The sequence below is a fragment of the Triticum urartu genome, chromosome 6, assembly GCF_003073215.2.
Source record: "Triticum urartu cultivar G1812 chromosome 6, Tu2.1, whole genome shotgun sequence".
In the NCBI taxonomy this organism is placed as follows: Eukaryota; Viridiplantae; Streptophyta; class Magnoliopsida; order Poales; family Poaceae; genus Triticum; species Triticum urartu.
This window is the reverse complement of record NC_053027.1, coordinates 533049984-533075411: the sequence shown is the minus strand read 5'-3', so window position 1 is coordinate 533075411 and position 25428 is coordinate 533049984. Positions and strand designations below refer to the sequence as shown.

The 25428-nt window shown below is 49.1% G+C and overlaps 3 protein-coding genes across 4 annotated transcripts; 2 read left to right on the top strand and 1 right to left on the bottom strand.

The window, feature by feature from the left end:
• The first annotated feature begins 15030 nt into the window (after positions 1-15030).
• On the top strand, positions 15031-16030 carry LOC125514960 (non-specific lipid transfer protein GPI-anchored 20-like). The gene is made up of 3 exons (XM_048680348.1): positions 15031-15438; positions 15520-15597; positions 15705-16030. Exons 1-3 carry the CDS (start codon positions 15105-15107, stop codon positions 15869-15871), a joined length of 579 nt encoding a protein of 192 aa, XP_048536305.1. The 5' UTR covers positions 15031-15104; the 3' UTR covers positions 15872-16030.
• Positions 16031-16082: 52 nt separating this feature from the next.
• LOC125514958 (GPI ethanolamine phosphate transferase 2) lies at positions 16083-22890 on the bottom strand. 2 transcript variants are annotated; one of them, XM_048680345.1, is made up of 17 exons: positions 22681-22890; positions 22481-22574; positions 21569-21613; positions 21289-21456; positions 21125-21209; positions 20905-21011; positions 20349-20429; positions 20061-20113; positions 19889-19988; positions 19229-19372; positions 18922-19018; positions 18465-18684; positions 18290-18386; positions 17151-18191; positions 16944-17036; positions 16589-16866; positions 16083-16379 (listed from the first exon to the last, which is right to left on the bottom strand). In XM_048680345.1, the coding sequence occupies exons 1-17, from the start codon at positions 22791-22793 to the stop codon at positions 16238-16240; spliced, it is 2958 nt and encodes a 985-aa protein (XP_048536302.1). In that variant the 5' UTR covers positions 22794-22890; the 3' UTR covers positions 16083-16237. The 2 variants fall into 2 exon arrangements, with proteins under 2 accessions (XP_048536302.1, XP_048536303.1); XM_048680346.1 differs by lacking the exon at positions 22681-22890 and having other exon boundaries at positions 21289-21475; positions 22481-22576.
• Positions 22891-23053: 163 nt separating this feature from the next.
• On the top strand, positions 23054-25408 carry LOC125514959 (20 kDa chaperonin, chloroplastic-like). Its single transcript, XM_048680347.1, has 5 exons — positions 23054-23317; positions 23956-24135; positions 24592-24747; positions 24898-24975; positions 25128-25408. The coding sequence occupies exons 1-5, from the start codon at positions 23156-23158 to the stop codon at positions 25299-25301; spliced, it is 750 nt and encodes a 249-aa protein (XP_048536304.1). The 5' UTR covers positions 23054-23155; the 3' UTR covers positions 25302-25408.
• Positions 25409-25428: the final 20 nt, after the last annotated feature.

The window sequence follows — 25428 nt, the reverse complement described above, 5'->3', positions numbered from 1 at the left end:
GAATTCCTAAACTCTCCGATATATAATTCCTAAATGACTCAAAACATTTTTTTCTAGACACAACTCGGCCACTACAAACGATCAAGCAATGGGGCTCCTAAGGTCGGGGAAGGCTCTGATACCAACTTGTAACACCCTCGATGCGACTATAGCTCCCACGTGTCGAGGCACGACTTAGAGACATAATCGCATTGAAGGCATATGTCGCAAGTGAGGTAATCTTCACACAACCCATGTAATACATAAGGGAAAAAGATACCTAGTTGGCTTACAATCGCCACTTCACACAATTACATGAATAAAGAACCCCAAATACAATCAGGGCCCGACTACGGAGCCAAAATAAAAGAAGAACCCCAAATGCGACAAAGGTCCCCGATCGACCCCAACTGGGCTCCACTACTGATCAACTAGAACGAAACAACATAAAGGGCAAGATCTTCATCGAGCTCCTCCTGAGCTTGGTTGCGTCATCTGCACGGACTCATCGGCACCTGCAAGCTGGTTTTGGAAGTATCTGTGAGTCACGGGGACTCAGCAATCTTGCACCCTCGCGATCAAGACTATTTAAGCTTATGGGTAAGGTAAAAGGTATGAGGTGGAGCTGCAGCAAGCGACTAGCATATATGGTGGCTAACATACGCAAAAGAGAGCGAGAAGAGAAGGCAAAGTACGGTCGATAAAAGTATGATCAAGAAGTGATCCTATAGCAACCTACGTCAAGCATAACTCCAACACCGTGTTCACTTCCCGGACTCCACCGGAAAGAGACCATCACGGTAACACACGCTGTTGATTCATTTTAATTAAGGTCGACTTCAGGTTTTCTACAACCGGACATTAACAAATTCCCATCTGCCCATAACCGCGGGCACGGCTTTCGAAAGTTCAAAACCCTGCAGGGGTGTCCCAACTTAGCCCATGACAAGCTCTCACGGTCAACGAAGGAATAGACCTCCTCCCGAGACATTCCGATCAGACTCATTATCCCGGTACTCCAAGACATCCTTGACAATGGTAAAACAAGTCCAGCAAGACCGCCCGATGCGCCGACATCCTGATAGGAGTTGCACATATCTCGTTCTCAGGGCAACACCGGATGAACACTACGTACAGCTAAAACCAGCCCTCAAGTTTCCCCGAGGTGGCGCCGCAGGTGGCTCTAGTTTGGACCAACACTTAGACAAGCACTGGCCCGGGGGGGTTAAAATAAAGATGACCCTCAAGATGCGCGACTCCCAAGGGAAAAAGGCTAGGGGGCGAATGGTAAAACCAAGGTTGGGCCTTGCTGGAGGAGTTTTATTCAAAGCGAACTGTCAAGGGGTTCCCATTATAACCCAACTGCGTAAGGAACGCAAAATCCGGGAACATAACACCGATATGACGGAAACTAGGGCGGCAAGAGTGGAACAAAACACCAGGCATAAGGCCGAGCCTTCCACCCTTTACCAAGTATATAGATGCATTAATTAAATAAGATATATAGTGATATCCCAACAAGAAAACATGTTCCAACAAGGAACAACATCTCCATGTTCCAACAAGGAACAAACTTCAATCTTCACCTGCAACTAACAACGCTATAAGAGGGGCTGAGCAAAGCGGTAACATAGCCAAACAACGGTTTGCTAGGACAAGGTGGGTTAGAGGCTTGGTTCAATGATATGGGAGGCATGATAAGCAAGTGGTAGGTATCGCAGCATAGGCATAGCAAAAGAGCGAGCAACTAAGCAAGCAAAGATAGAAGTGATTTCGAGGGTATGATCATCTTGCCAGAAATCCCGCAAGGAAGAAGAACGAGTCCATGAAGAAGACAAACGGACGTAGTCGAACGAATCCTCACAAACGCGACGTTATCGGAACTAACCCGAAGAAGCAACACCGGAAAGAAAGCAAACAATATAGTAAACAACCACCACATAATCATGGCATGATACATAACCAAGTATGATGCATGTCCGGTTTAATGAAGCATGGCATGGCAAAGTGCACAAACAATCCTACAAATTAAGTGGAGATCATTATGCAACTCCATTGCATATTGAAGAAAACACCACATGACTTATTTAGATCGATCTTGTTTATGTACCCAACAATATTAAATGTTGTTAACCATGGCAAGAGGTGAAGCAAAGTAAACTACACAATCTAAGCAATTTAAATGGGGCCGGATATAACAAATAACGAATCCGGTAAATCCCCATATGCCTTAGTAATTTATTGCAACAACAATTTAAACATTTTAATTGTTGTTATCATGATGCGGATGACATGGACAAGTTTATGCAATTTTTATTAAAAGTTAACAAGAGCATATGAAGCATTTGTCACCGTGGTGGAAAGGAAAGGGTGCCATGGCAACGATAACGAAACGGTGCCACGGCAGCGTTCCGGTTCCGGTAACTCGATTGAGATACCGATGCAAAGGAGAAGTGTGTGGATGCGTGCAAAAATGGTCGGGCGCTCCCGGATTCCGGGTGTCCCACGAGTTGGCGACAAGGAAACGAGTGACAATTTGGACATGGTGCAAAACACGAGCATCTCAAGCATCGCAAGCATTCGTTCACGGGCAGTCGTCTCAGGGTTATACCTTCGAAGCGTGTGTTATCGGAGGGGTTCGAGTTCGATGCGATGTAGGGGAAGTAGACATTCTGCGACGGTAGTCAAAGTAGTTGTTCTCGTTTCGTAGTTGTTCAGGGTCGCCGCCAGTTATACACATGACATTGAGGTACTTGTCGGTCCGGTCTTGACGGTCTCGTTTTTGTGATGGTAGTCGTACTAATCGGCGGTAGTGTAACTTGACGGATCCGAGCTCTTCGAGGGTCATCGTGGTACTCGTTCACGTTGTAGTCGTACATGTTCAGGAAGAAACTTTTACGGCGTCGTGGAATTTGGCAAGATGCACGTCGATGGTAGTTGTTCTCATATCATCGTGGTACTTGGCGATATCCATGCGTAGAGGTACTTGGCAGCCTCGTGTAGATGAACTTGAGGTACTCCAGGGCAGAGGAATCAACGTGGCAACGGTGGTATCGACATATCCAGATCACAGCAAGGCCAAGGGGTCTCGCACATCGCAGATCGAAGCAGCGGTCACACTCGTCCTCCCGCGAGCAGAGACGAGGGCACCAGGAAGACCTACGAGGAGCAACAACAGCAAGGGGGAGGATGACGACAAACTTGGCGCGCCGGAGGTAGGGACGAGGCCCTGCCGGCGGGCAGGTGGCGTAGAGGAGGAAGGCGAGGGAACGGCCACGGCGGCGCTGGTCGCGGGGAACTCGTTCACGGAGCCCAGACCTTCGATGCACATCGAGGCGGCGAGGAGGAGTCTCTCCGGCGAGATGTGGGCGGCCACTGCTCGAGGAGAGGCCACGGGCGGCTGGATTCGGCCGGAGGCGACGCCCTACAGCGCGGGGATGAGGTGGTGGCGGCGGGAGCTTCGAGCTTGGCTGGCTGCGGCCATGGAGGACGGCGGCGCTAAGGCGGGGCGACGCGCACGCAGAGGCAGGTAGCGGCGCGACGAGGAGGCGCAGAGAGGTGGAGGAGAAGAAGAGGCTTCGCCGGGGGAAAAGCTCGGTTGTGGCCGCGGCGCTGTGAGGAAAAAGGAGGCGGGGCGACGAGGCTCATGCTTGTTGGGGAAATCCCCTCCCTGGCGATGCGTGAGGGAGTGCGGGGATGGGGCACGTTGCGGGTGTGGGTGGCGCTGGGCCGTAGGAAACAGAGGAGGAGAGGGATCGAGGGAGGAGCGAGACGAGGGAGAGATCGATGTGCGGGGCTTCTCCCTGGCGGCGGTGGACGAGGACGAGAGGGAGAGGGTGAGTGGGATCGGGCAGAGACAGGGTTGGTTTTAGGGTTAGAGTGTTAGGTGGGCTTGGGGCCGGCCCAGTAGAAGGGGGGTCAACCGGGCCTTTTGAACAGGCCGTAGGAAGAGATCCCAGGCTGCTGGGCTGAACAGTGAGGCCCAAGGGCACTGCTGCTATTTCTCCCTCTCTCTTAAAATCTTATTTACTTTAACAGAAAAGAAAAATTAGGGAGAGGAGAAGAAAGAGAGGGTTTGGGAAGGAGTTGCGCATCGGAATAATTTCCCCGGATTCACAAAAATGTGCTCATTCCGCGAAAATAGAAATGGCCAAGATTGAAAGATTTAAATTCAAACTCATTTGATTTAAATTCAAATGATTTGAATAGGAAGTGAGGGTTGGGAAGGTCCAAAAATGTTCGGATTTTTGGTGGAGCTCCGGAATATGATGAAAGAATATATGTCAAGGTTGGAAACCAAGAATTAAGATAACAAAGGCATTGGGATAATATGCAAGTGTGTTATGGTGATTTCCAAATTAAAGAAATATTTAATATAGCTCCCAAATATTGGGACGATATGTTATAAAGAGAAGTCACCCTTCCCTCGATTTAAATAGGTCAACCATATATGCAATTTGTTAGTTGAGTTGAGATGCAAAGGTTAATGACATGATGGCATGATGACATGATGCAATGCAAAAGTAAAAGAGCAAGCACAAAAGAAACACACGGAGAAACTCGGTATAGCTGGAAGTCTTCCTTTGGGGATTGAGGACAACCCCGAACCGATCGACCGGAAGAACCCCATTCTTTCTGGTCTACGGAGCCGAAGCAGTCTTGCTGAGTGACCTGCTTCATAACGCTCCCCGAGTCGAGCTCTACTCTGAAGATGAAGCAGAACAAGCCCGGCAGGACGCAGTCGACCTCCTGGAAGAAGAAAGAGAAATGGCCATGATCCGATCAACCATCTATCAGCAAGACTTGCGTCGATTCCATGCCAGAAATGTGAAGAGTCGAGCCTTCCAAGAAGGAGACTTAGTCCTCCGAGTGGATCAGCAGAAACCACACAAACTCGCTCCTACTTGGGAAGGCCCCTTCATAGTCACCAGAGTCCTCCACAATGGAGCATACCACCTCTATAATGTCGATCGCCAGATTGATGAGCCACGAGCCTGGAATGCGGAGCTACTCCACCCCTTTTATACTTGAATTCTCACTCGGATGAGATGTAATAAGAAAAACTCCTGTAGTTTATTTATCAAAGACAAGAGCGTTATAATTTTCCCAGTGATTGTTATTGTTTTTGTTCGTGTGAGAAATCCCCCAGTGGGTGGCTTAGCTGCGAATCCGTTTCGGCTAAGTTTGTAACATAATTTCCTACCGAGTGGTGAGCCAGCCTCCCACTCGGGGGCTTAGCTGCGAACCCGTTTTGCCTAAGTATTTGAAAATCCTACCGAGTGGTGAGCCAGCCTCCCACTCGGGGGCTTAGCTGCAGTCCAGTACTCGCCTAAGGGCATCTCCAGCCGTCCCCCCAAGAGGCCCCCCAGGAGGCTTTTTTCATCGCCGGCGCGTATTTTTTCACCCAGTCAGGCCCCCACGAGTCCAAAAAGCGCCGGATTTGAAGAAAGTTACGCCCGGCGGTACCAACCCAAACCCAAAGAGCTGGGGCGCAGCTGGGGGCACCGGCGCTCCATTTTGCATGCAAAACCCCCCACAAGTCAGCCTCAGACCTCACTCTCTCTCCTCTTTTCCTCCCAGGCCCACCATGTGCATGGCCAGCGAACGCCTTCTTCAGCGCGTGCATGGCAGGCCGAGGCGGGGACCCGGCCATGGGGCGGTGCTACCTCGCGTGGTGCCGCCGAGCGGAGACTCACTCGCCGGCCCCGGCCAGCGCCGCAGACGCCGCCGTCGCGGCACCCCACGCTGGCCGCCGCGGCCGGGACCGGGACCCCGCGCTGCCGCAACTCCGGATTGACCACGCCCGCGCACCAGACGCCCGGGGTTGCCTGGCCCAGCCCGTACCCCACGGGGCACCAGCCCGCTGCCGGCCGGGGTGTCGCCTTCACCGGCCAGGTCCACGCCCAGGCGGTTCTTCAAGCGCCCCTTCCCGTCGCCCTCGCCGGCAAGCACATCAAGGCCACGGGCGTCCCCGGCGTGGGTGGAGATGTTGCGCGCACGCTGAGGAGCCGATTCGCACGGGCAAGGATGATGTCCTGTCCAGCGCGTCGGAGAAGGACGACGCATTGCAGTCATCGTTGCTGGCCTCGCTCCCGTTGCCGTAGCACCAGTTGGTCCTCGTGGGGCACTGCGGCGGCCAGCGCACAGGCGGCAGCTTTGGCGGCGGCATCGTCTCCTCCCGCGTGTCCCTCTTGCTCTTGGGCACGCCGGTGGAGCTCTCCCAAGAGAAGGGCACATGCGTGCACAGCGGCGAGGCGGCGCACCGCAGGCTGCTGCCGGGCGCACCCGCGGAGGCGCAGGAGCGGCGTGGCGTGGGGAGCGGTGAGTCGATCAGCGCGAGCCGCTGCAGGCATGCTGTCTGCATGCGGGTGAGCCGTCGTGTTGGCTGGCATCATGGGCGCACGGGCTGCAAGCGCGGGCGGGCGGGCTGCGGACCGCTGTGTAGATGGAGACCGGGGACATGACCGCGAGCACCTCCTCGCCTAGGGTGTCGAGGACGGTCACGACGAAGCCCGGCGGGTCTGGCGCGTCGGCGACGGGATCCATGCCGTGCTGGCAAGTGGGCGGCGGCCGGTGTGCGCATGCACGCGCGGGGCGGCAGTAGCGGAAGGCGACGCGTTCGACGGCTTCGCTTGGGGGTGTCTCACGGCTGGAGATTTTTTCAACCCCAAGCTAAAATTTTCGCCGGTAGCCCCCCAAGCGGCGAACAAATGCCTCCTGGGGGGCTGAACGGCTGGAGATGCCCTAAGTATTTGAAAATCCTACCGAGTGGTGAGCCAGCCTCCCACTCGGGGGCTTAGCTGCAGTCCAGTACTCGCCTAAGTATTTGAAAATCCTACCGAGTGGTGAGCGACCCTCCCACTCGGGGGCTTAGCTGCAGTCTAGTACTCGCCTAAGTATTTGAAAATCCTACCGAGTGGTGAGCCAGCCTCCCACTCGGGGGCTTAGCTGAAGTCTAGTACTCGCCTAAGTATTTGAAAATCCTACCGAGTGGTGAGCCAGCCTCCCACTCGGGGGCTTAGCTGCAGTCCAGTACTCGCCTAAGTATTTGAAAATCCTACCGAGTGGTGAGCGACCCTCCCACTCGGGGGCTTAGCTGCAGTCCAGTACTCGCCTAAGTATTTGAAAATCCTACCGAGTGGTGAGCCAGCCTCCCACTCGGGGGCTTAGCTGCAGTCCAGTACTCGCCTAAGTATTTGAAAATCCTATCGAGTGGTGAGCCAGCCTCCCACTCGGGGGCTTAGCTGCAGTCGAGTACTCGCCTAAGTATTTGAAAATCCTACCGAGTGGTGAGCCAGCCTCCCACTCGGGGGCTTAGCTGCAGTCCAGTACTCGCCTAAGTATTTGAAAATCCTACCGAGTGGTGAGCCAGCCTCCCACTCGGGGGCTTAGCTGCAGTCCAGTACTCGCCTAAGTATTTGAAAATCCTACCGAGTGGTGAGCGACCCTCCCACTCGGGGGCTTAGCTGCAGTCCAGTACTCGCCTAAGTATTTGAAAATCCTACCGAGTGGTGAGCCAGCCTCCCACTCGGGGGCTTAGCTGCAGTCCAGTACTCGCCTAAGTATTTGAAAATCCTACCGAGTGGTGAGCGACCCTCCCACTCGGGGGCTTAGCTGCAGTCCAGTACTCGCCTATGTACGAAACACATCTGAATCCTCAAGGACGACGAGGTGCAGGTCGACTGCCACCTTCTCCTTGGGAGCTTTGCCACAAATACAACGTGCGCTCCATCCCACTCCGCAAGGACGACGAAGTGCAGGACTACTACCACCTTCTCCTGGGGAGCTTCACCACAAATATAACGTGCGCTCCATCCCACTCCGCAAGGACGATGAAGTGCAGGACTACTGCCACCTTCTCCTGGGGAGCTTCGCCACAAATACAATGCGCGCTCCATCGCCGACTACTTCCTTCACCTTCAGAGCTGCGCCACGAATACAAAAGTTGTCTCGAATGAAGAACGAGTTCCACTCGACCGGTGACTCATGAAGATATTCAATGATAAACCAAGTTCAGATAAATCCCAAAGGATCCGGACCACAGATCGAAGTGCTCGGGCATTCAGCCCGAAAGAGTTTAACAGTTACAAAAATCACTCGGCATTCCGAGGAAAATTTAAGGTGAGGCATAAAAGTTTGTTCACTCCGCGGGAGGAGGACTAGCAGGCTCGACGAACTCGTCTAGGTCGACGCCGTCGGCGATCCGAGTGGCTGCAGCGATGAAAGTCTCCATAAAAGATCGGAAGTCATGCTTCTGGGTGTTGGCGACCTTGATTGCTGCCAGCTTATCCTGTCGCACCTCCTTGCAATGCACACGAACCAAAGACAGAGCCACGTCAGCACCACACCGGGTAGAAGATTTCTTCCACTCCTGCACTCGGTCAGGGATCTCGTTAAGTCGAGTCATCAGGGACTCAAGATCATTCTGGAGCATGGCCTCTGGCCAAAGTGCCGGGTCGATCCATGACGTAGCGACCTTCAGTCGAGCCAAGTAGTCCACAACATCATCGATGTGGGATTCCAGTCGGAGCAGATTCATGGCAGTTTCATCTTTCACGGGAGAATTGATTGGGTCCAAACCTGGCTCAATCCGCCCAGTCTCCTCCTCAAAGTTCTGGCAAAACTCTGCATTCACGATCCAAGGATAAGTCAATTTTCGTACGCTGAGTCGACACAAAACAATCAGTTGGAAAAAAATGTGCACCTTCAAGCTTGATGAACAACTTCTTGGCAAGGCTCCTCAGATAGCTCTCTAGATCGTCCCTCTTGCGAGCGATGCCTTCCATCTTCTCGCACGGGTTGAGATTGTCCTTCTTCCAGCGCGAGCACTCCTTGTTGGCTTCGTTCAGAGCAGATTTCATCTTGATATTCTCTTCTTCCAACTGGCCGACCGAAGCCAGTTTCTGTTCAGCCAGAGCGGTTCTGTCGTCAGCTTCCTTTCAAGCAGCAGCCAAATCTTGATCCTTCTTCGCCAGAGCTTCTCTCAGTTTTTCTGCAAAGAAATGATGCTTGATTCAGAAAGAGCAGAGGGGCACTCAAGCCTAAGACAAACCAGTCGACAAACTCGTCTTACCATTGACGCCGTCCCGGACCTTTTGCAGCTCTGTCTTGGCCAGCTCCAAGTCAAGGTTCAGTTGGATCTGCTGTTTCTCCAAGTCAGCAAAGCGAGCTCCAATATCACAAGATTTCTGAAATCAAAGAGGAGAAGTTATTTTACAGAGAAAAACGACAAAGACAATAAGTACTAAGACTACGGTCGACTTCCCGCAGTCCACCATAGTCTCGGGGACTACACCCAGTGGGTGCACTTTGCGTGCCCCCATCGGTCCTAATCCCACTCGACCGGCCCACCAGAGTCGAGTGCAGGGAGTAAAAAAAAGAGGAGAGAAAGTAGAACTCAGACCACAGTCGACTGCCAGCAGTCGACCGCGGTCTCGGGGACTACACCCAGTGGGTGCACTTGGTGTGCCCCCACCGGTCCTAATCCCACTCGACCAGGCCGAGTGGAAGAGACAAACTACCAGTTCGGTTTACACTCGACAAAATACAAAGACTACAGTCGACTGCCAGCAGTCCACCGTAGTCTCGGGGACTACACCCAGTGGGTGCACTCAGCGTGCCCCCACTAGTTCAAAAATTCAATCGACGCACCCAGTGGGTGTACAGATGCAAAGATTTTCGGAAAGAGTCTTCAGATAGCATATCCTAACAGAACAAGCGGTCACCAACTAACCTGAATGTTGCTTTGGAGAGCCGAGCTGGCGTCGTAGGCGGCCTGACTGGTGTCCCGCACCGTCTTCATCTTCTCCATCATGATGCCCGCCTGGCGTATGGCTTCCTTGGCAGCATTCACTTCGTCCTCTGGGACATGATGGGTCGCAAAAACTGAAGGTGGGTCAACAGGGGCCTGAGCAGTCGACGAAGAAGGCAAGGCATTCGACACTGGCACGGCGAAGGTAACAGAACCCCGATTGGCGTCGCCAGCGTCCTGAACGGTTGGTTCCGCCCTCAGTGTCGACTGTGACACCTTGCTTGTAGGGCTTGCCTATTCTTCCTCGTCAAAGGCCCCTCGGGCTCTTCATCATCATCGGGGAGGTCGATAATGTTGGGAGCTGTACAAAGTTCAATCACCAAAATCACATCACCCAATGGTGCACATTGCAGTTGGGTTGACCAAATAAAGACAGAATGGCAGAAATCATACCCAGATTGGAAGTGACCACATCCTCCATTACCTCATCCTCGTCCCTGTAAGCTGAGGTCCCGGAAGTAGCAGCGCTGCCAGTTCCAAAGTCCGTCTGGTTAAAACAAGAAAAACGAACAGCACGGGGCGTCGAGTGAATACAAAGGGAGACACTCACGCAGAAGCAACGGGGATGCCAATCTTAAGCTCGGAATCGGACCTTCTCTGGTACATGGGACTAGTCGAATGGAGGAACTCTCCTGGCTCCCCTGGGGTTGTCCTTGTTTCCGGTCATGCCCGACAGCCACTTCTCCAGTGTGTCGTCATCGACCTCCTCCAGTTGAATCCGAGTGGAGTCTTCAAGACCCGAATACATCCACATCGGATGGTCTCAGGCTTGAAGAGGCTGGATGCGCCGCTGAAGGAAGACCTCCAAGAGATCCATACCGGTGACCCCATCACGGATAAGCTGGACCACTCGCTCGACCAACACCCTCACCTGCGCCTTCTCCTCTGGGAGCACCTTCAAAGAGGAGGGTTTCCTCACTCGGTCCATGGTAAAAGGAGGGAGGCCAGTCGACTGCCCTGGCGTCGACTGGTCTTTGCAGTAAAACCAGGTTGACTGCCATCCGCGAACCGAGTCGGGAAGAATCATGGCCGAAAAGGAACTTTTCCCTCTCATTTGAACACCAAGACCCCCACACATCTGAATCACTTGAGTTCTGTCGTCACTCGGATTGGCCTTTTTCACCGTCTGAGAGCGACAAGTAAAAATGTGCTTGAAAAGGCCCCAGTGAGGCCGACAACCCAGGAAATTCTCACACAAAGAAACGAAAGTGGCGAGATAAACGATTGTTTTGGGGGTGAAGTGGTGGAGTTGTGCCCCAAAGAAGTTCAGAAATCCCCGAAAGAAAGGGTGAGGAGGCAAGGAAAATCCACGGTCGACGTGGGTGGCAAGGAGAACGCGCTCACCCTCCCGAGGTTGCGGCTCGAATTCCTTCCCCGGAAGCCGCGCCGATTCATAGGGGATCAGCCCTCCTTCGGCTAGGTCGTCGAGGTCCTCTTGGGTGATCGTCGAGCGGATCCAGTCGCCCTGGATCCAGCCCTTCGGCAGGCCGGTTCGCGAGGAAGATCCACCCCGACTGGTCGCCTTCCCCTTCGCCTTTGCCGTCGCCTTCTTCGCCCGCTCCAGAGCCGCCGTCTTCTCCTTCACCATCGTCGCTGGCGAGATGCGTACGGAGCGGTGGCGCTGGGGCGAGAGCAAGCGCAACGAAGGAGCCTGAAGAGGAGAAGAGATAATGGGGACGCACTGTTCGAGAGACCCCGGTCCGACGCCTTATATGAGGCCGCTTCCGAGTGGCTGACTAGTAGGCCCGGGCGGTCCTGTCAAATCCCGTAGCAATCGCGCGCGCGATACGTGGCGAAAAAGGTGGCGCGGGGATCGAGGAGGCTCCGCCCTATCCCATCCGATTACAGCGGCCTCCCCCGTCCCACGCGCTTTCCAAAATTCGGATCCCGTGAAATCCGCGGGCAGCAGAACAACTTGTCAGACCGGAGATCTCCTCCACACCGTCACTCGGAGCCTTTCAAGTAAAGGAACTCACTCGATAAAAACTAAGAATGGATCAAGGCGACTGAAAAGGAAGTTGTTGTCATCACTCAGGTTCATTGATCCGAAACCAGATATGCTCATGGCATGAAAGATGAGTCGGGGAAATTCTCAACTCCTTCCCCACTCAAACCTCGATCCATTCGGGGGCTAATGATGAAGCTATGTACCTAGGGTAGGGTCATGGACCTGTCCAAACTGACCTACCCAAGGACATCTCCAGAAGAAATCACCTTTCAATCGACTTGGAGGTGTTCCACTTGACAGACTCGAAGATACTCGACCAAGAAACAATCACTCGACCAAGACCAAACCACTCAACGGCCAGGAGACCTAAAGGCACTCCGCATGCTAACGGTCGGTTATTAAGTAGCTTTTATGGTCATCATAACACTTTATTAGGGGCGTTACCAGTAACGCCTGACATTAATGTATTTAAACCCTGCACAACTGAGGGCTGGAGGGGTCCGGCGAACTCTATATAAGCCACCCCCCTCCTCAGTGTAAAGGGTTCGCACCCCTGTAATTCATACACGCATAATCCAGTCGACCGCCTCCGGGCTCCGAGACGTAGGGCCGTTACTTCCTCCGAGAAGGTCCTGAACTCGTAAACCTCGTGTTCTTACAACTTCTCCATAGCTAAGATCTCGCCTCTCCATACCTACCCCCCTACATTACTGTTAGACTTAGAACCACGACAACTGGAGTTCAACATATTATAGGGTACACAACCATTGTTCACAATACATAGTGGAGTTTAGATGCATAGTTCATCCTTTTCTCACAAAAGGATGAAAAGCATATTTACTACATACATACACAGACATAGTTCATCTTAGAGGAGTTCACATTTAGTAGAGCCATACACTACACAACCATCATGCCCAAAAGGTCAGCATTGCCCACTAGTTTCATATTCTTCACTTCTCTAAGATGGCCTGGATCCCCTTGATCTTCTCCTTCAGCTTCTCCTCTGCCTTCATCAACTCAGCAAACTGAAGCTCTAGCCGCCCCATCTCTTCACCATGCTTTTCCTTTCCCTTAAGCAAATCAGCAACCTGAAACTTCAACTCTGGCTTATCTTGGGTGAGCTTCTCCTCAGACTTTGTGAGCTCTGCATTCTTCAACTCCAAGTTCATCTTAGCTTCACTAAGCAATTGCTTCTCTATAATATGCTTCAACTTCAGGTTCTGGATAACTGTAGCTTGAGCTCTTGTCAGGTTCAGTAGCACTTCATAATTCTGCTTAAGCTTCTCAGACTCTGCATCTTTCTTTGCCATCTGTGCCTTCATATCAGCCACTAGTTTCACTTCTGCATTCATGCTGATATGTAATGGCAGACTGCAGATGTCTGAAATCCACCACCCTCTCCTCTTGGAAGCTCATAAGCTCATGCACATCTTGGACTAGCTTGTCATAGTTGGCCTCCAACTTGTTCTTCTCTTCTGTCAGATGGTGGATAGCGAAAGAACTTTCAAGATTATCATTCACCCTAGCAATCTTGCTATCTTCAACCATTGCCCACAGCTTCAACAATGCATTTTGCATTGTTGGGGGCCACTGTTGATCAACCCATTCAACAAACCCATAATTCTGCCCTTCCTGCAAAAAGAGCAAAAAGATAAAAAATAAACAAGTTCGTTCATACCACAGGTAAATAACTAGTGCAAAGCAATAGCACTGTTTTTCCTTTCTACATTGGTAATAATAGCACCACTAAGCTACACTGGTAATTGAGGTGTACATACCCAGTAAATAACAGCATGCCAAAGAGTACTCCATGACAAATTACAACACCACTCACCTACAGATTTGAACTAGATTTTGCTAATCAACTACAAAACAAGAGCAATCTCAAACTACAAACTTGGTGAACTACCAAACCATATGTAGTACATACTATCCATTCAACTCAATATTTGTAGTATTTAGATACATAACAGCAGGTGCATCCCAACATAAAAGTAACAGTTCACTCAATATTTAGTTCCAAACAGGAGCAAAAGTGTAACAACAACATAATTAACAGTGCACTGTCATTCAACTACATAAAAATGCCACAACAGCAACATAAAACCTGTAGAAGTCCGATACTGAATATTTCACATGATAGCAAGAAGAATGCCACTGTAAAACCAACAATAATATGACACTACCAACCTAAATATAATATCCCACTATCAGCCTACAATTCATACCGGCTCTGCACATGCTAAGAACCTTCTCCCTGTGTTTGTTCCTTCAAATGCGACAAGCCTCTCAGATGCCTTGCCGTGCTTCTCACATGGCGACATCGTTTCCAGCTCAAGCCCCTGGTAATCTGGATCTTCAACGCTGAAAGAGACCTACCGAAGCTCATACAAACAAAATGCCCAAATCAAAACCCAGCGAAATCAACCAAATCAAAAAGGCCCAAATTCGAAACCCTAACCCTAAACCTAGCTCAAAGAAAATCACCTGGTTAAGCCCGTCCATGGATGAGGTCGAGTGCATGTACGGCAGGCTGGATGTGTCGTCACTGCTTTCGTCTTCGAAAACCATGACGGGCGGTGGCGGTCCGGTCCGGCAACGCTGCGGGCGGCGACGAGGGGGACGACAGAGGAGCGAGGAGGGAGGCACGAGCGAGGAGGAGGAGAGACAGAGCACGGGCCGGTCCGGTACGAGCCGGACCGCATGTATCGAGCGAGCGGGCGGGTGCCGTTTCGCCAGCGTGGCAGCTGACGCGCGGGCCCGAGCGGTAAGTTCCAGCGTCAATACGTAGAAATACGAAGTTTAGTCTGATTTGCAACGGTTCGACCCAAACATGGTACTGACACGTAAAAATTACCAAAAGTGGTACCAATTCGCCATCACTGCCCCAAATGTGGTACTATCGTGTAATTAACTCTTTTTCAAGTGTTATACTCTTCTCGTCACCACCTCATCACATGCTAGGTGAGTAGGTGTGGTTTCTTCATCAGCAACGAAAACACGCTGTAGTTACTACACTGACGGGGGCCGATGCATGGACGGTCAAGGAGACGAAAGCAAGCATTTGTTGGTGACGGGCCCTTCCTAATCCTCCTACCGGACGGATGATCTCAACCATCCACACCTCAACACCTTTCCTGAAAAGAAACAGTTTAGAAGGCAGATGACGGTTAGTTATGGTAGCTACACTGGTGCAGCTACCCTCTGATCCACCACCACCACTACCACCAGCCTCACACGCCTCCGCACGTATATATAATCGCACGCAGCCAACAGACGATGCATTCCACCACAGCCTCGTTGGTCGATCCACGCTCTTGATCTTCCCTCCAAAAAACACTACGAGCTGGTAACAGTATCGTGATGGACCTCAAGCTGCTCGCGCTCGCCGTGTCCGCGGCCGTGCTGCTGGCCCTGGCCTTGCCGGCGCCGGCGTCCGGGCAGGCCGCGTCCTGCACGGCGTCGCTCGTCTCCAGCTTCACGCCGTGCCTCGGCTACATCACCAACAGCACCAGCTCAACATCGCCGACGGTGGCCTGCTGCCGGTCCCTGTCGGCGTTGGTGAACGCCAGCACGGGCTGCGCGTGCCTCCTCCTCACCGGCAGCGTGCCGCTCGGCGGCGTGCCGGTCAACCGCACGCTCGCCGTCACGCTGCCCAGGGCCTGCAACTCCATGGCCGTCCCGCTTCAGTGCAAAGGTACGTCCCCGCAGGCAACGAGGATCATCAGACTGTGATGTGAGGTTTGCATTGACGATCGGAGTTGGCGATGAACTGCAGATGCGTCGGCGCAGCTCCCGGCTCCAGCTCCGGGCCCCGTCGCGACCTCGGCGGCATCTCCCGCCATGCCCCCGCTGCGTAAGAAACTCCACTCGCCACACCAACTTTCTCTTTCTCTTCTTATGTCGCTGTTGATTCTCACTGATGAAGCCTCGCTGATGATGCTGTCCAATTTGCACCCGCAGTGGCGCCGGCGTCGCCGTCGGGAACCACCGTGGCGACCCCACCGGCGGGGAGCCAGAGCCAGGGGCAGACGAGGCCGCAGGTGGCGCCCAGCTCTGCCTGGAGAGACGGTGCTCATGTGCCTGCGTTGTTCGCAGCGATCCTCGCAGTTGGAGCCATGCTGGTTTGAGTTGAGCCGGGCAAGAATTCAACGTTGCTGCTGCAATACGTGTTTATTACTAGTATGTGTTTTATGTGCTTGTTTGGTAGTAGGAGAGTGTACATTGGCTCTTTGTATACACATTCTTTTGGTTGTGATTTGAAACAATAATATATGGATTGTTGATTATACCGTGGGTGCCTAATAAATACGGTAAAAATGCCGGAACAAAACAAAAAGATTGGTCTAAAAATGGTCAGGAAATCAAAGGGAAGGCGCGTTGTTTACACTCTTCAGAGACAAAGCAAGATTTGTCTGAAAAACCTGTGACCAAGACGATGCTACTACTAGTACTATTTTTCCTTCTCTAACAAAATGCCTGCTAATTCAGGAAACCTAGCCGTCGATCTGATCCACGGATTTGTCTCTGTAGTTCCTCGTCCTGAACGAGAACACGGCGCAGGTGTACGCCCCGGTCATGGCTATAATCAGCACTCCAGCATATGTGCACACCGTCGCCGCGCAGACGTAGAGGTACCTGTTGCCAGTGGGGAACGGAGTTCGTCAGATAGCATTAGAAACCAGATGTAAGCATAGGCAAACGATCTATATGCTGGAGCAAGTAAACATGTATCCACAACAACCATCACAACCAGTGAAAACATTCTGACGCCGGCCCTTCCATTGAGCGCTTAAATTATGAAGTAACTAAACATTATGCTTGTAAAGATTCCATTGAGCACTTACTTTGGCGAGAACACACTCCAGACAAACAAGTGGTTCCTCATGAGCAGCAGAACGATGGTGTATGAAGTCAGGGCAATAGAATTGATGAGCAAAGGGAGCAAACAGGGCAGTGCGATCATTCTGTTCAGGATGCTGCTCCATTTCTGTGGAGTGGAGATATCAGTACTATCTTTCACCGACATGTGAACCACCATCCCGAGGTATAACAGCAGAGGTGACCCATATGTAATGATGAACATCAGCACCCCAGAAAGGACCGTGGAGTAGCTTGAGATGCCCTGTTAAAAGTAGATGGTTAAATCTGAAATAAATTGGGAGAAGAGGCACTTCTTCAGAAAGTTAATGTTAAACTTACAATGAAAGCTCCAGCAACATCGATGCTGGCGAGGCTATTCGTGTTCCCAAGACCAAAGTGGCCGGTCATTCCCAAGAATTGCATTGCGACAACCTACACCGTTTATTGCCCAATTGTTAGCCAATGAAAATAACCACTTCCCATGATTCCATGAACCTGGGGAAAAGAACATGGTGGTCGAACAAAGATCATAAAGAATAAACTAACCTGCACCCATTGCCTATGCAATGATTTCTCCAGAGAAAAATAAATCACGCTCGAGATTATTTGCAAGAGAATAAGCAAAACAGGAATTGCATTTATGGGTTGTTGCAGAAGCAATTGAAGGAGGCACCAGAACATTGTATATGTTACTCCAGTCAAGAACACTGAATGATTGAGGCCATGCGCCTTTTCAGGATTGGAGCCGGAGGAGGATGTTGGTTCTGCTTCTTTAGAATGTGTTGGAAATATCCATGGCGATAAAAGAAAAGTGCAAGTTACTGAAATACTTGCGATGACATAGAATATCTGAGCTATTGATGTTGTGCTATGGTTGATTGGTGTCGAAGTATCAACCTGACTTTTCCAGATATGAAGCATAACTAAAAGCCCACACGAAAGGTGACTCAACCATAGCCCTATAATAAGAATTCTCCTTGTTCTCAGTAACATGAGTGAAACTGAATATAATACCACAACTGCAAGAACTGAGATACTTTGCAGAGACTTTACAATAGAAGAGTCAGACTGGGTCAATATCTTTGAAATGTCAGGAAAGTGAACCCAGTTAATCCCACCTTGATACCAGGCTCTTAGAATTCTCCCAGCAACAAGAACAATAAGGACAGTATATAACTTGCATCCATCTTGCTGTCCTGGGGTTAGCTTATAGCTGGCAAGATAAGAGGAGCTATTTCTGCGAAACATATTTGCTTCCGATCTATGGACTACTGTTGAGTTTGTTTCTTTCAACATTGATTGGACTGTCTTCATGAGAAATATTAAATATAGAGTAGAAGTGAGAAAATGCCATATATACTGCTCTTCTTCAACAAAAGAGCTTGAACCAAGGCTGGCAACATAGATCAAAATCCCCATTAGAATGAAAACCTCATCAAGGTGCCAATGTTTATCCAAATCCAACTCAGAATGGTGTTCAGCTTTAATTTGTGACTTCCCCTTAAATATGCAAGAGATAATTCCGGCAAGAGAAAAACATGAAATAATCATCAAGGAGATTGCAGAGACAAGCAAATAGAGTGGTTTCTGCAAATATATACAGTGAAAGGAGATAAGTCATTCAGAATAAAGGCAACTGCAAAGTAGGGTATAAAATTATAACACTGCAAAGGTAGTAAAATTACATCGGTCGCTCTGTGAGATAACCACTCACTCGCATGTCTTAAGAAGCCAGAGTAGGAGTCCACAGCAGTCCCAAAGAGCCCAGCTGCTTCAACGGACCTGGAAGAGCAGAGTTCTTTTAAGCGTTGGCGGCGATTGTATTAATAACTTTTTAGGAAATTACGACCATAAACTCACCTGAAATCAGAATCTCGATGAAGAAGTGAGGATCGATGAGAAGCAAAAGCCTTAGAAAGCAAACGACACAACTTTTCCTCAATAGATCCAGGAAGCATATCAACTCCAAAGTCATCCTTTGAATCAACACAATCTTCAGAGCAGAAAGCAGGTCTCTGTTCTTCTAACAATCTTAAGATTTGCCACGAGTTCAGTTCTAGGGTGCGTAGTTTTTGGTCATCTGAGACAAGATGCACACACCATTTCAGAGCTGATAGCTCAGAGTACTTAATATTGTAATTTGTTCACAATCACAATATTCTGATGTAATTGAGAACGTAACAATAAGAAAAGGCGCACTTATACATCCAAGAGGAACTTAAACCTATCGAAATCAATATTAAGTCTACAAGCATAAAACATCTACTTCCACTTCCAGATGCGCAACACATTTGAGAAAGAAGGTACAAATATTCACCTGTCAAAGAATTAAAAAGCTCCGGAAGCAAGACACCTATATTGTTTTTGGGAATCGGTATGCCAAAGAGAAGAGCTAGAGTTGGGGCAAGGTCAACCTGGCAAAAAAAGGTGACTGGTCAGAGTTGCGTGATGGTATCTTGAAACACTATCTAACAGATATTACTGCTTTCTTCAGCTTGATTGCCAAAGAAAGTTTTCTAAGAAAATAATCACAGACTGCCAAAATTCCTATCAAAACTCACAAGTATACTACAAACTGAACTAGAGCTTCGAAGGGACAAGGCTGAGAGAAGTATATATCATACTTGAAGTGCTTCTTTCTGTTCATAAGGTGAACAATATGAGCTCTCAACACTGTGTCCTATAAAAAGGGCAAGGGAGTCAGTTTCTTCATAAGAAGATCCTCCATGATTACCAACTTCAGTCATTCCATGATCACTGACCACAACCTGAAATGTAGGGGCAGAGCAAAAATCCTTATGAGAAATAGTGTAGAACCTTTATCTTTTCAGATGTGGTAGCTTGGCAATTCATGTTTTTTGGTGGATCGTCTTGTTTTCACACCCACTAATTTTTGGTTGTACATAGACCCTATAGATCCTTACCAACAGTTCTATTTATGTTTAATTATCAAATATTCAGTTCTCCAGCGAAGTGTACACACTACTGAACTTAAAGTAATGGGAAAATATTGTACGTCCAAGCATTTTTAATGCAACTTGGAAGATTTGGATGCAAGATGCAAAATTGAGTTGCAACCCCTGCACCCATAGAAATCATAAATATCATAAGTGAGGAAGGCATCAGAAAGCAGAATTTCTTAGACACACATCTGAGTAATCAGTATTACTAATGGATTCTCGAAGCAATCTACTGCAGATGTTGGAGTAAACTTCTACGCAACATTAAATCTATGCTACTAGAAAAGCAGATTTGTATTTTGTAGAAATGAAAGGATCACATACCAAAAGTGTTCTGTGTGAACTATCCTGACTGCTCTTAACTGCAGCATGGATCCTTCTAATAACATCATCCATCTCCTTCAGCTTTGGGGTCATCAAATTGCTGTCATTTCAAACTTGAATTCAAACTACACATTGATCAAACAAAAATACATGAAACTGATATGGAATATACCTCTGGCGGCCGCCTATATGGCCAACATGATCTAAACCTAAATAGTGAAGAATCTGAAAATGTCAAATAAAGGAATTTCTCAGTATCAGCCTAAAAGATTGTAGTTAACTTTATCAAACAACCAAAAAAGCTAATGCAAGTAAAGAAAGTTAGACATCGACCATAACAAACATTAGCTGGACACTTGGACTACAAGGTTGGAATCCAGAGAATGAGATAGCATTATCTGTCACAAATGATAAAACAAGCGAACATGCACAGAAGCATCACTAAAAAGTAAAACTGCACCAGTGCATCCCAGTCTTTTGCAGCAAGTTCAGATTCCAGATGGCGAGAAACATTGAAATCAACCTCAACCGTATCTTTAACCTGCAATATAGTTACAAATCATTAAAGTAAGTTCAACTAATAATGGACCAGGCTGTAGAGAACAAAGAAATCACTGTTATTAGCACAAATTAAGCAGCAAATCAAATGATCAAGTGCCTAATATCCGAATATCTGTACGCAAAGGGAAAGTAGTGGATACACTCCTTAAAGAGTGTCATATGTTCAGCAGAGAAAAGTAGCCCGACAGATGGCAAGGAGATGCCAAGCACCTAAAATTTCAAATGTCGAAATTTGGTTTATCAGTTAGTGACTTCAGTATATATATATTTTTGTTCTGAAAAAAAAAACACAGGGATGAATTGATTATTTGTTGTAAAGTAATTGTTAAATCGGTGCTTCAGACGATAGAAACCAAACCTATCAGCGTTTAAGGTTTATGATGTTGTCCTCCAATAATCAATTATCATCAAATATCGTTGCAAGAAAAGCATGTGAAGCATGAGACAGGACTTACATAAAAACTGCTCACTCCATCTTGTCTGTAGAACAGTGTTGGGAACAATTTGATCCATGTTTCATCTCCCAACATCACTAACTTATAACCAATCGTATGAAGCTGATCTGTGATAAATATAAAAGTGCACTTATAAGCAATTCCTTATTGCTAATTTGGCATACAAAGTTGGGCCAGCAAGACAGAGAAATAGGGAGAAAAGGTAGCAAGAGGTTCTAACCAAGAAGATTGTCATCCAAGAAAGCTTGAGTATTGAAGTTAAGTGCTACATCTAGAAAACCTCCAATTGCCCCTGACACCATTGCCTGAAAAAAATATACGCTAAAGATTGCTCAACATTTGGCATTTGTACGAATAAATATCCCTATGTAAAATAAGTCATACTTTTAGCCGGGGCATTGTAACGGTTGGAGGTGCAGCCTTTGCATGATAACCCACTGCTCTGCAACCAGCTAACAGAGACTGTGTGTATGGCATTGACTCCATCATTTCTTTGGCTGGAGGTTTTCCACCTCTCCCCAGTACAAATTCAGCAGGTAGCCCATCTATCACCTAAATTGACATTCATAGACTCAAAAGGCCAAACATTAAAAGGTAAGATAAATATCCATACAAATGTATTGGATTATGCTGCCAGTAATAGGCATATAAATTGAGGGCATACCATCAATACCAAGCGATCATACACATGGGGGACCTCCGAAAGTTCCTGGAATGAACCATACACAAAATCGCAAGCATTAAAAACCGTAAATGCATAACTTAAACCGAGTACATAAGAAGCTGTAGGAAAGCTCGTCAGTATAAAATGCATAATAACTTGTACTAAATTTGAGTATATATGAAGTTCTGTATCAGCATAAAATCTGGCAACCTTGAAAATATTTGCGCTACTTTAAAATCTTTGGCTCACCATAACATTCTATAACGCAAAACAGCAGTAATTTAGGATTTGACGGACAGACATAAGAACATTCTGCAACTAGCGGCAAAGCATCATTGGGGCCAAGGTAGGTCATCCCCTCCCTACATTCGTACAACTGTGTAAAACCAGCAGTGATATTTAGAGTATTGAAGTGATTGAAGACAATCATCCTACAGTAGGCAGGAGCAGATGGAAGGGCATGGACCAGAAAATGAATTAGGCAGCAGCCTCCTCCTTCCTCCACTTCATCTCGTTCCGCGCCAAAATACTTTGCTGATCCTGTCTTAAACTCTGATCTTGTATTACCCAACCCCAATTTCTATTGTACTTCGTGCGTGCCGTTGTGTTGTCAATCCAATCATAGGTTGGGACATGACACCTTGACAAACATCAGAGCATTAGCAAAGCTTCATTGGGGCCAAGGGGGGCCAACGCCCCCCTCTCCCACACACACCCCACCCCACAGTACTGATATTTAGAGTATCTAAGTGATTAGAGCTGAAGAAAATCATCATAAATTACTAATTCTGTGCATCTTCTGATGCTGGCCCCTCCTTGTTGTCGGTGCAAGCTCCGCCACTGGACTGAAACAGTACTACGCGGATCTACTAAACTGCAGGGCGAGCAATCGAAACGGAAGCAGTGCCGTACCCTGTAGAGCGATCTGAGCTGATCCGGAGGAAGCGCCGGCCCCTCCCCGCCGACGACGGGGCCGCACGACGGCGCCCGGTAGCTCTCCGCGCCACTGCAGGGTGACAAACCACACACCAGACACGGGTCAGTCGGAGCAAACGAACACCGCCTGCCGGCTCAAGAGAAAAGCGGGGCTGAGCAGAGGCGGAGGCGCGGACCTGAAGCCCGGGAGCGTGGGCTTGACGGGGAAGAAGCCGTAGAGGAAGAGGGAGAGGCCCGCGACCTGCAGCAGCACCGCCGCCACCGTCCACCCCGCCACGGCGGCGCCCATGGCTTCCCTCCCTCGGTCGGCGTTGGCGATCGCCGCCGCTCTGTTTCTCTTTTTCCGCCGCTCGGGAATGGGTATCGGAGCCGAGGAGGAAGACGCGGCCAGGCCCGTTTGACATCCAAGTCACCACGGGCTGAGTTGACGACCTGGACCTCCAAGCCCATTTTAGCCCACGTAATCTTGACGCATCGGGCCCAAAGATGCGCTCGCGGCCCATGAGAAGAAGCACGGGTTTTTTTCGGGGACCGGATGGATGGATAAAGCGCTGCCCTCTCCCATTTGCTTCTCCGCTGCTCTGCTCATCTTCCTTCTAGGCTAGGCTAGGCTAGGGTTTATCCTCGGATTACGAGCGAAGTCCTCGGGCAATGGCGTCGGTGCAGCTCTGCGGTGCCGCGGCCGTCGGCGCGGCGGGGTTCGCCGGGAAGGGGGCGGCCGCCGTCGAGCCTCGGCGCGTCGCCGCGCCGGCGGCCCGGCGGGGGGCGCTCCGCGGGCTCGTCGCCAGGGCCGCCACCGTCGTCGCCCCCAAGGTGCGTGCTCCCCCGTGCAATGCGGCATGGTTTCGCTGCTTGTTTTTCGCGAGTGGTGATGGTGGTTCTCTTGCGCCCTGTTACATGTGTATACTCGCAATTGATAAGGTGGGACTGTAGAAGAGGGGGCTAACTGAATAATGAGATTGCCGGAATGCGTTTATTTGTGGTTTGGGATGCGATGCGATACGAGTTAGATGCAGTGCACCTTGTTTTTCTGTAGAGTTTAGGTATATTGGTTAGGAAATTTAAATGTCTCTGCCGTGGTGTGTCAACTGGGTATCTCTCTAAGCTTGCTGCATAGTGTTGACGAAATTTGGGATTCTGCTGGATTAATTAATGGTCAGACAGAGCTGCTTATGATCAATTAAATGTTTCATGAAATGGACTATGAGGTTTCTCGACATCAGTTTTGGTTGAATTAACCGACCGGAGAGCTGTTTTGAGCAACCAGTTGTGTCATCAAATGAACTAGGAGGTTGAATGCTCCCAGCATCAATATATCGAAAAGGAGCCCAGAAAGCAGTTATGTTTCTTTTGTGGCTTGCGCCTAGCGTTTTAGTCGAGCCTCTAGCTCTAATTATCATGCGGCGAGTATGCTTCCGGGTCTGAAACTATCCCCTGTTACTCTGCTGCAGTACACGACGGTCAAGCCCTTGGCTGACAGAGTGCTTCTGAAGACCAAGACTGCCGAGCAGAAGACGACCGGTGGGATTCTGCTTCCTTCAACTGCTCAGTCTAAACCTCAGAGTGGTGAGGTGGTTGCTGTTGGAGAGGGAAGAACCATTGGGGATAGCAAAGTAGAAGTCGGCATTAAGGTATGGCTTGTGCAATCAGTTTGTTAGTCTTGTGAGTAGAATTTTGGTTATAACAAATCCAGTCAACAGCATGCTAAAATGCTGATATGATGAAGCTTGCAACGCCCTTGCGTTACCTGTTTGGATTTTGGGATATTACGCATGTTGTGCCAGTTTTGTTGTACCTGGTTTGGTCCTTTTATATGTTTTGCCGTGATAATTAGTTTTCAATAAGTCAGTGTGCTCCAATATTATGAGTAGGACTTTAGTTATAACAAATCCAGTCAAAAGCATGCTAAAATGCTAATATGATGAAGCTTGCCTTAGCTTTTTACATTCTAGAATTTTACGCATGTTATGCCAGTTTTGTATCTGCTTTGTTACTACATCTCTTCTGCCTTTAGTTGTCAATACAACAAGTTTATACCAGTGGTTGGTGAGTAAAGGCAGGTGTAACATGTATCATCTGTTATGTAGGTTGGGGCTCAGGTTGTATATTCGAAGTATGCTGGAATGGAGGTGGAGTTGAATGATTCCAACCATCTGATCCTAAAAGAGGACGATATCATAGGTATTCTGGAGACAGAGGATGTGAAAGACATGAAGCCTCTTAGCGACCGTGTTCTTATCAAGGTAGATGTTTTCACATACATTTATTGTGTGCATCTGGTTACATCAACATATATGTCTTGGACTGTGCGCTGGTGTCTGTTTCTGTCTTAGGTTACTTACCGTCGAATCTTGTTATAATAACCATTTCATGCTTTTCGTCCTGTATAACAGGTAGCTGTAGCTGAAGATAAAACTGCTGGGGGCCTGCTGCTGACTAACAGTGTCCAGGAGAAGCCATCTGTTGGAACGGTTAGTCATTTACTAGTTCTGTTGGACAGTTTTGATGTCTATGGTGCCTATGTTTCTGAGCTGTACGGGTCATGTTGCAACTACCTTGGCATCTATCTAGTTCGAATCAATCTTGCTTTTGAGCTAATGCCATGTTCATTTGTTGGAGACAGGTGGTCGCTGTCGGCCCGGGCTATCTGGACGAGGAAGGCAAGAGGATCCCGTTGCCGGTATCCACAGGCAATTCCGTTCTGTACTCCAAGTATGCTGGCGCCGAGTTCAAGGGTGCTGATGGTACAAACTACATTGTGCTGAGGGTATCTGACCTGATGGCTATCCTCTCTTGAGCTGGATTGTAGCGCAAGGCGCGGTTTTCCTGATCATAAATGTTCCAAAGGCAACTTAAACTAGATGAAGAGAAATGAGAATCCCCTTCAATGTTTGTGGCTCTGCACCAAGCTGGTTTTCCTCACT

What these genes read in the sequence shown, in the direction of transcription:
- LOC125514958 (XM_048680345.1), bottom strand. Translation starts at nt 22,793, where the DNA reads ATGGGCGCCGCCGTGGCGGGGTGGACGGTGGCGGCGGTGCTGCTGCAG. An exon ending in TTACAATGCCCCGGCTAAAA is followed by an intron (nt 21,210 to 21,288) that starts GTATGACTTATT and finishes TATTTTTTTCAG; the next exon opens with GCAATGGTGTCAGGGGCAAT. An exon ending in TGGAGTGTGTTCTCGCCAAA is followed by an intron (nt 16,380 to 16,588) that starts GTAAGTGCTCAA and finishes CACTGGCAACAG; the next exon opens with GTACCTCTACGTCTGCGCGG.
- LOC125514960 (XM_048680348.1), top strand. Translation starts at nt 15,105, where the DNA reads ATGGACCTCAAGCTGCTCGCGCTCGCCGTGTCCGCGGCCGTGCTGCTG. An exon ending in CGTCCCGCTTCAGTGCAAAG is followed by an intron (nt 15,439 to 15,519) that starts GTACGTCCCCGC and finishes GATGAACTGCAG; the next exon opens with ATGCGTCGGCGCAGCTCCCG. An exon ending in TCCCGCCATGCCCCCGCTGC is followed by an intron (nt 15,598 to 15,704) that starts GTAAGAAACTCC and finishes TTGCACCCGCAG; the next exon opens with TGGCGCCGGCGTCGCCGTCG.
- LOC125514959 (XM_048680347.1), top strand. Translation starts at nt 23,156, where the DNA reads ATGGCGTCGGTGCAGCTCTGCGGTGCCGCGGCCGTCGGCGCGGCGGGG. An exon ending in AAGTAGAAGTCGGCATTAAG is followed by an intron (nt 24,136 to 24,591) that starts GTATGGCTTGTG and finishes TCTGTTATGTAG; the next exon opens with GTTGGGGCTCAGGTTGTATA. An exon ending in AGAAGCCATCTGTTGGAACG is followed by an intron (nt 24,976 to 25,127) that starts GTTAGTCATTTA and finishes TGTTGGAGACAG; the next exon opens with GTGGTCGCTGTCGGCCCGGG.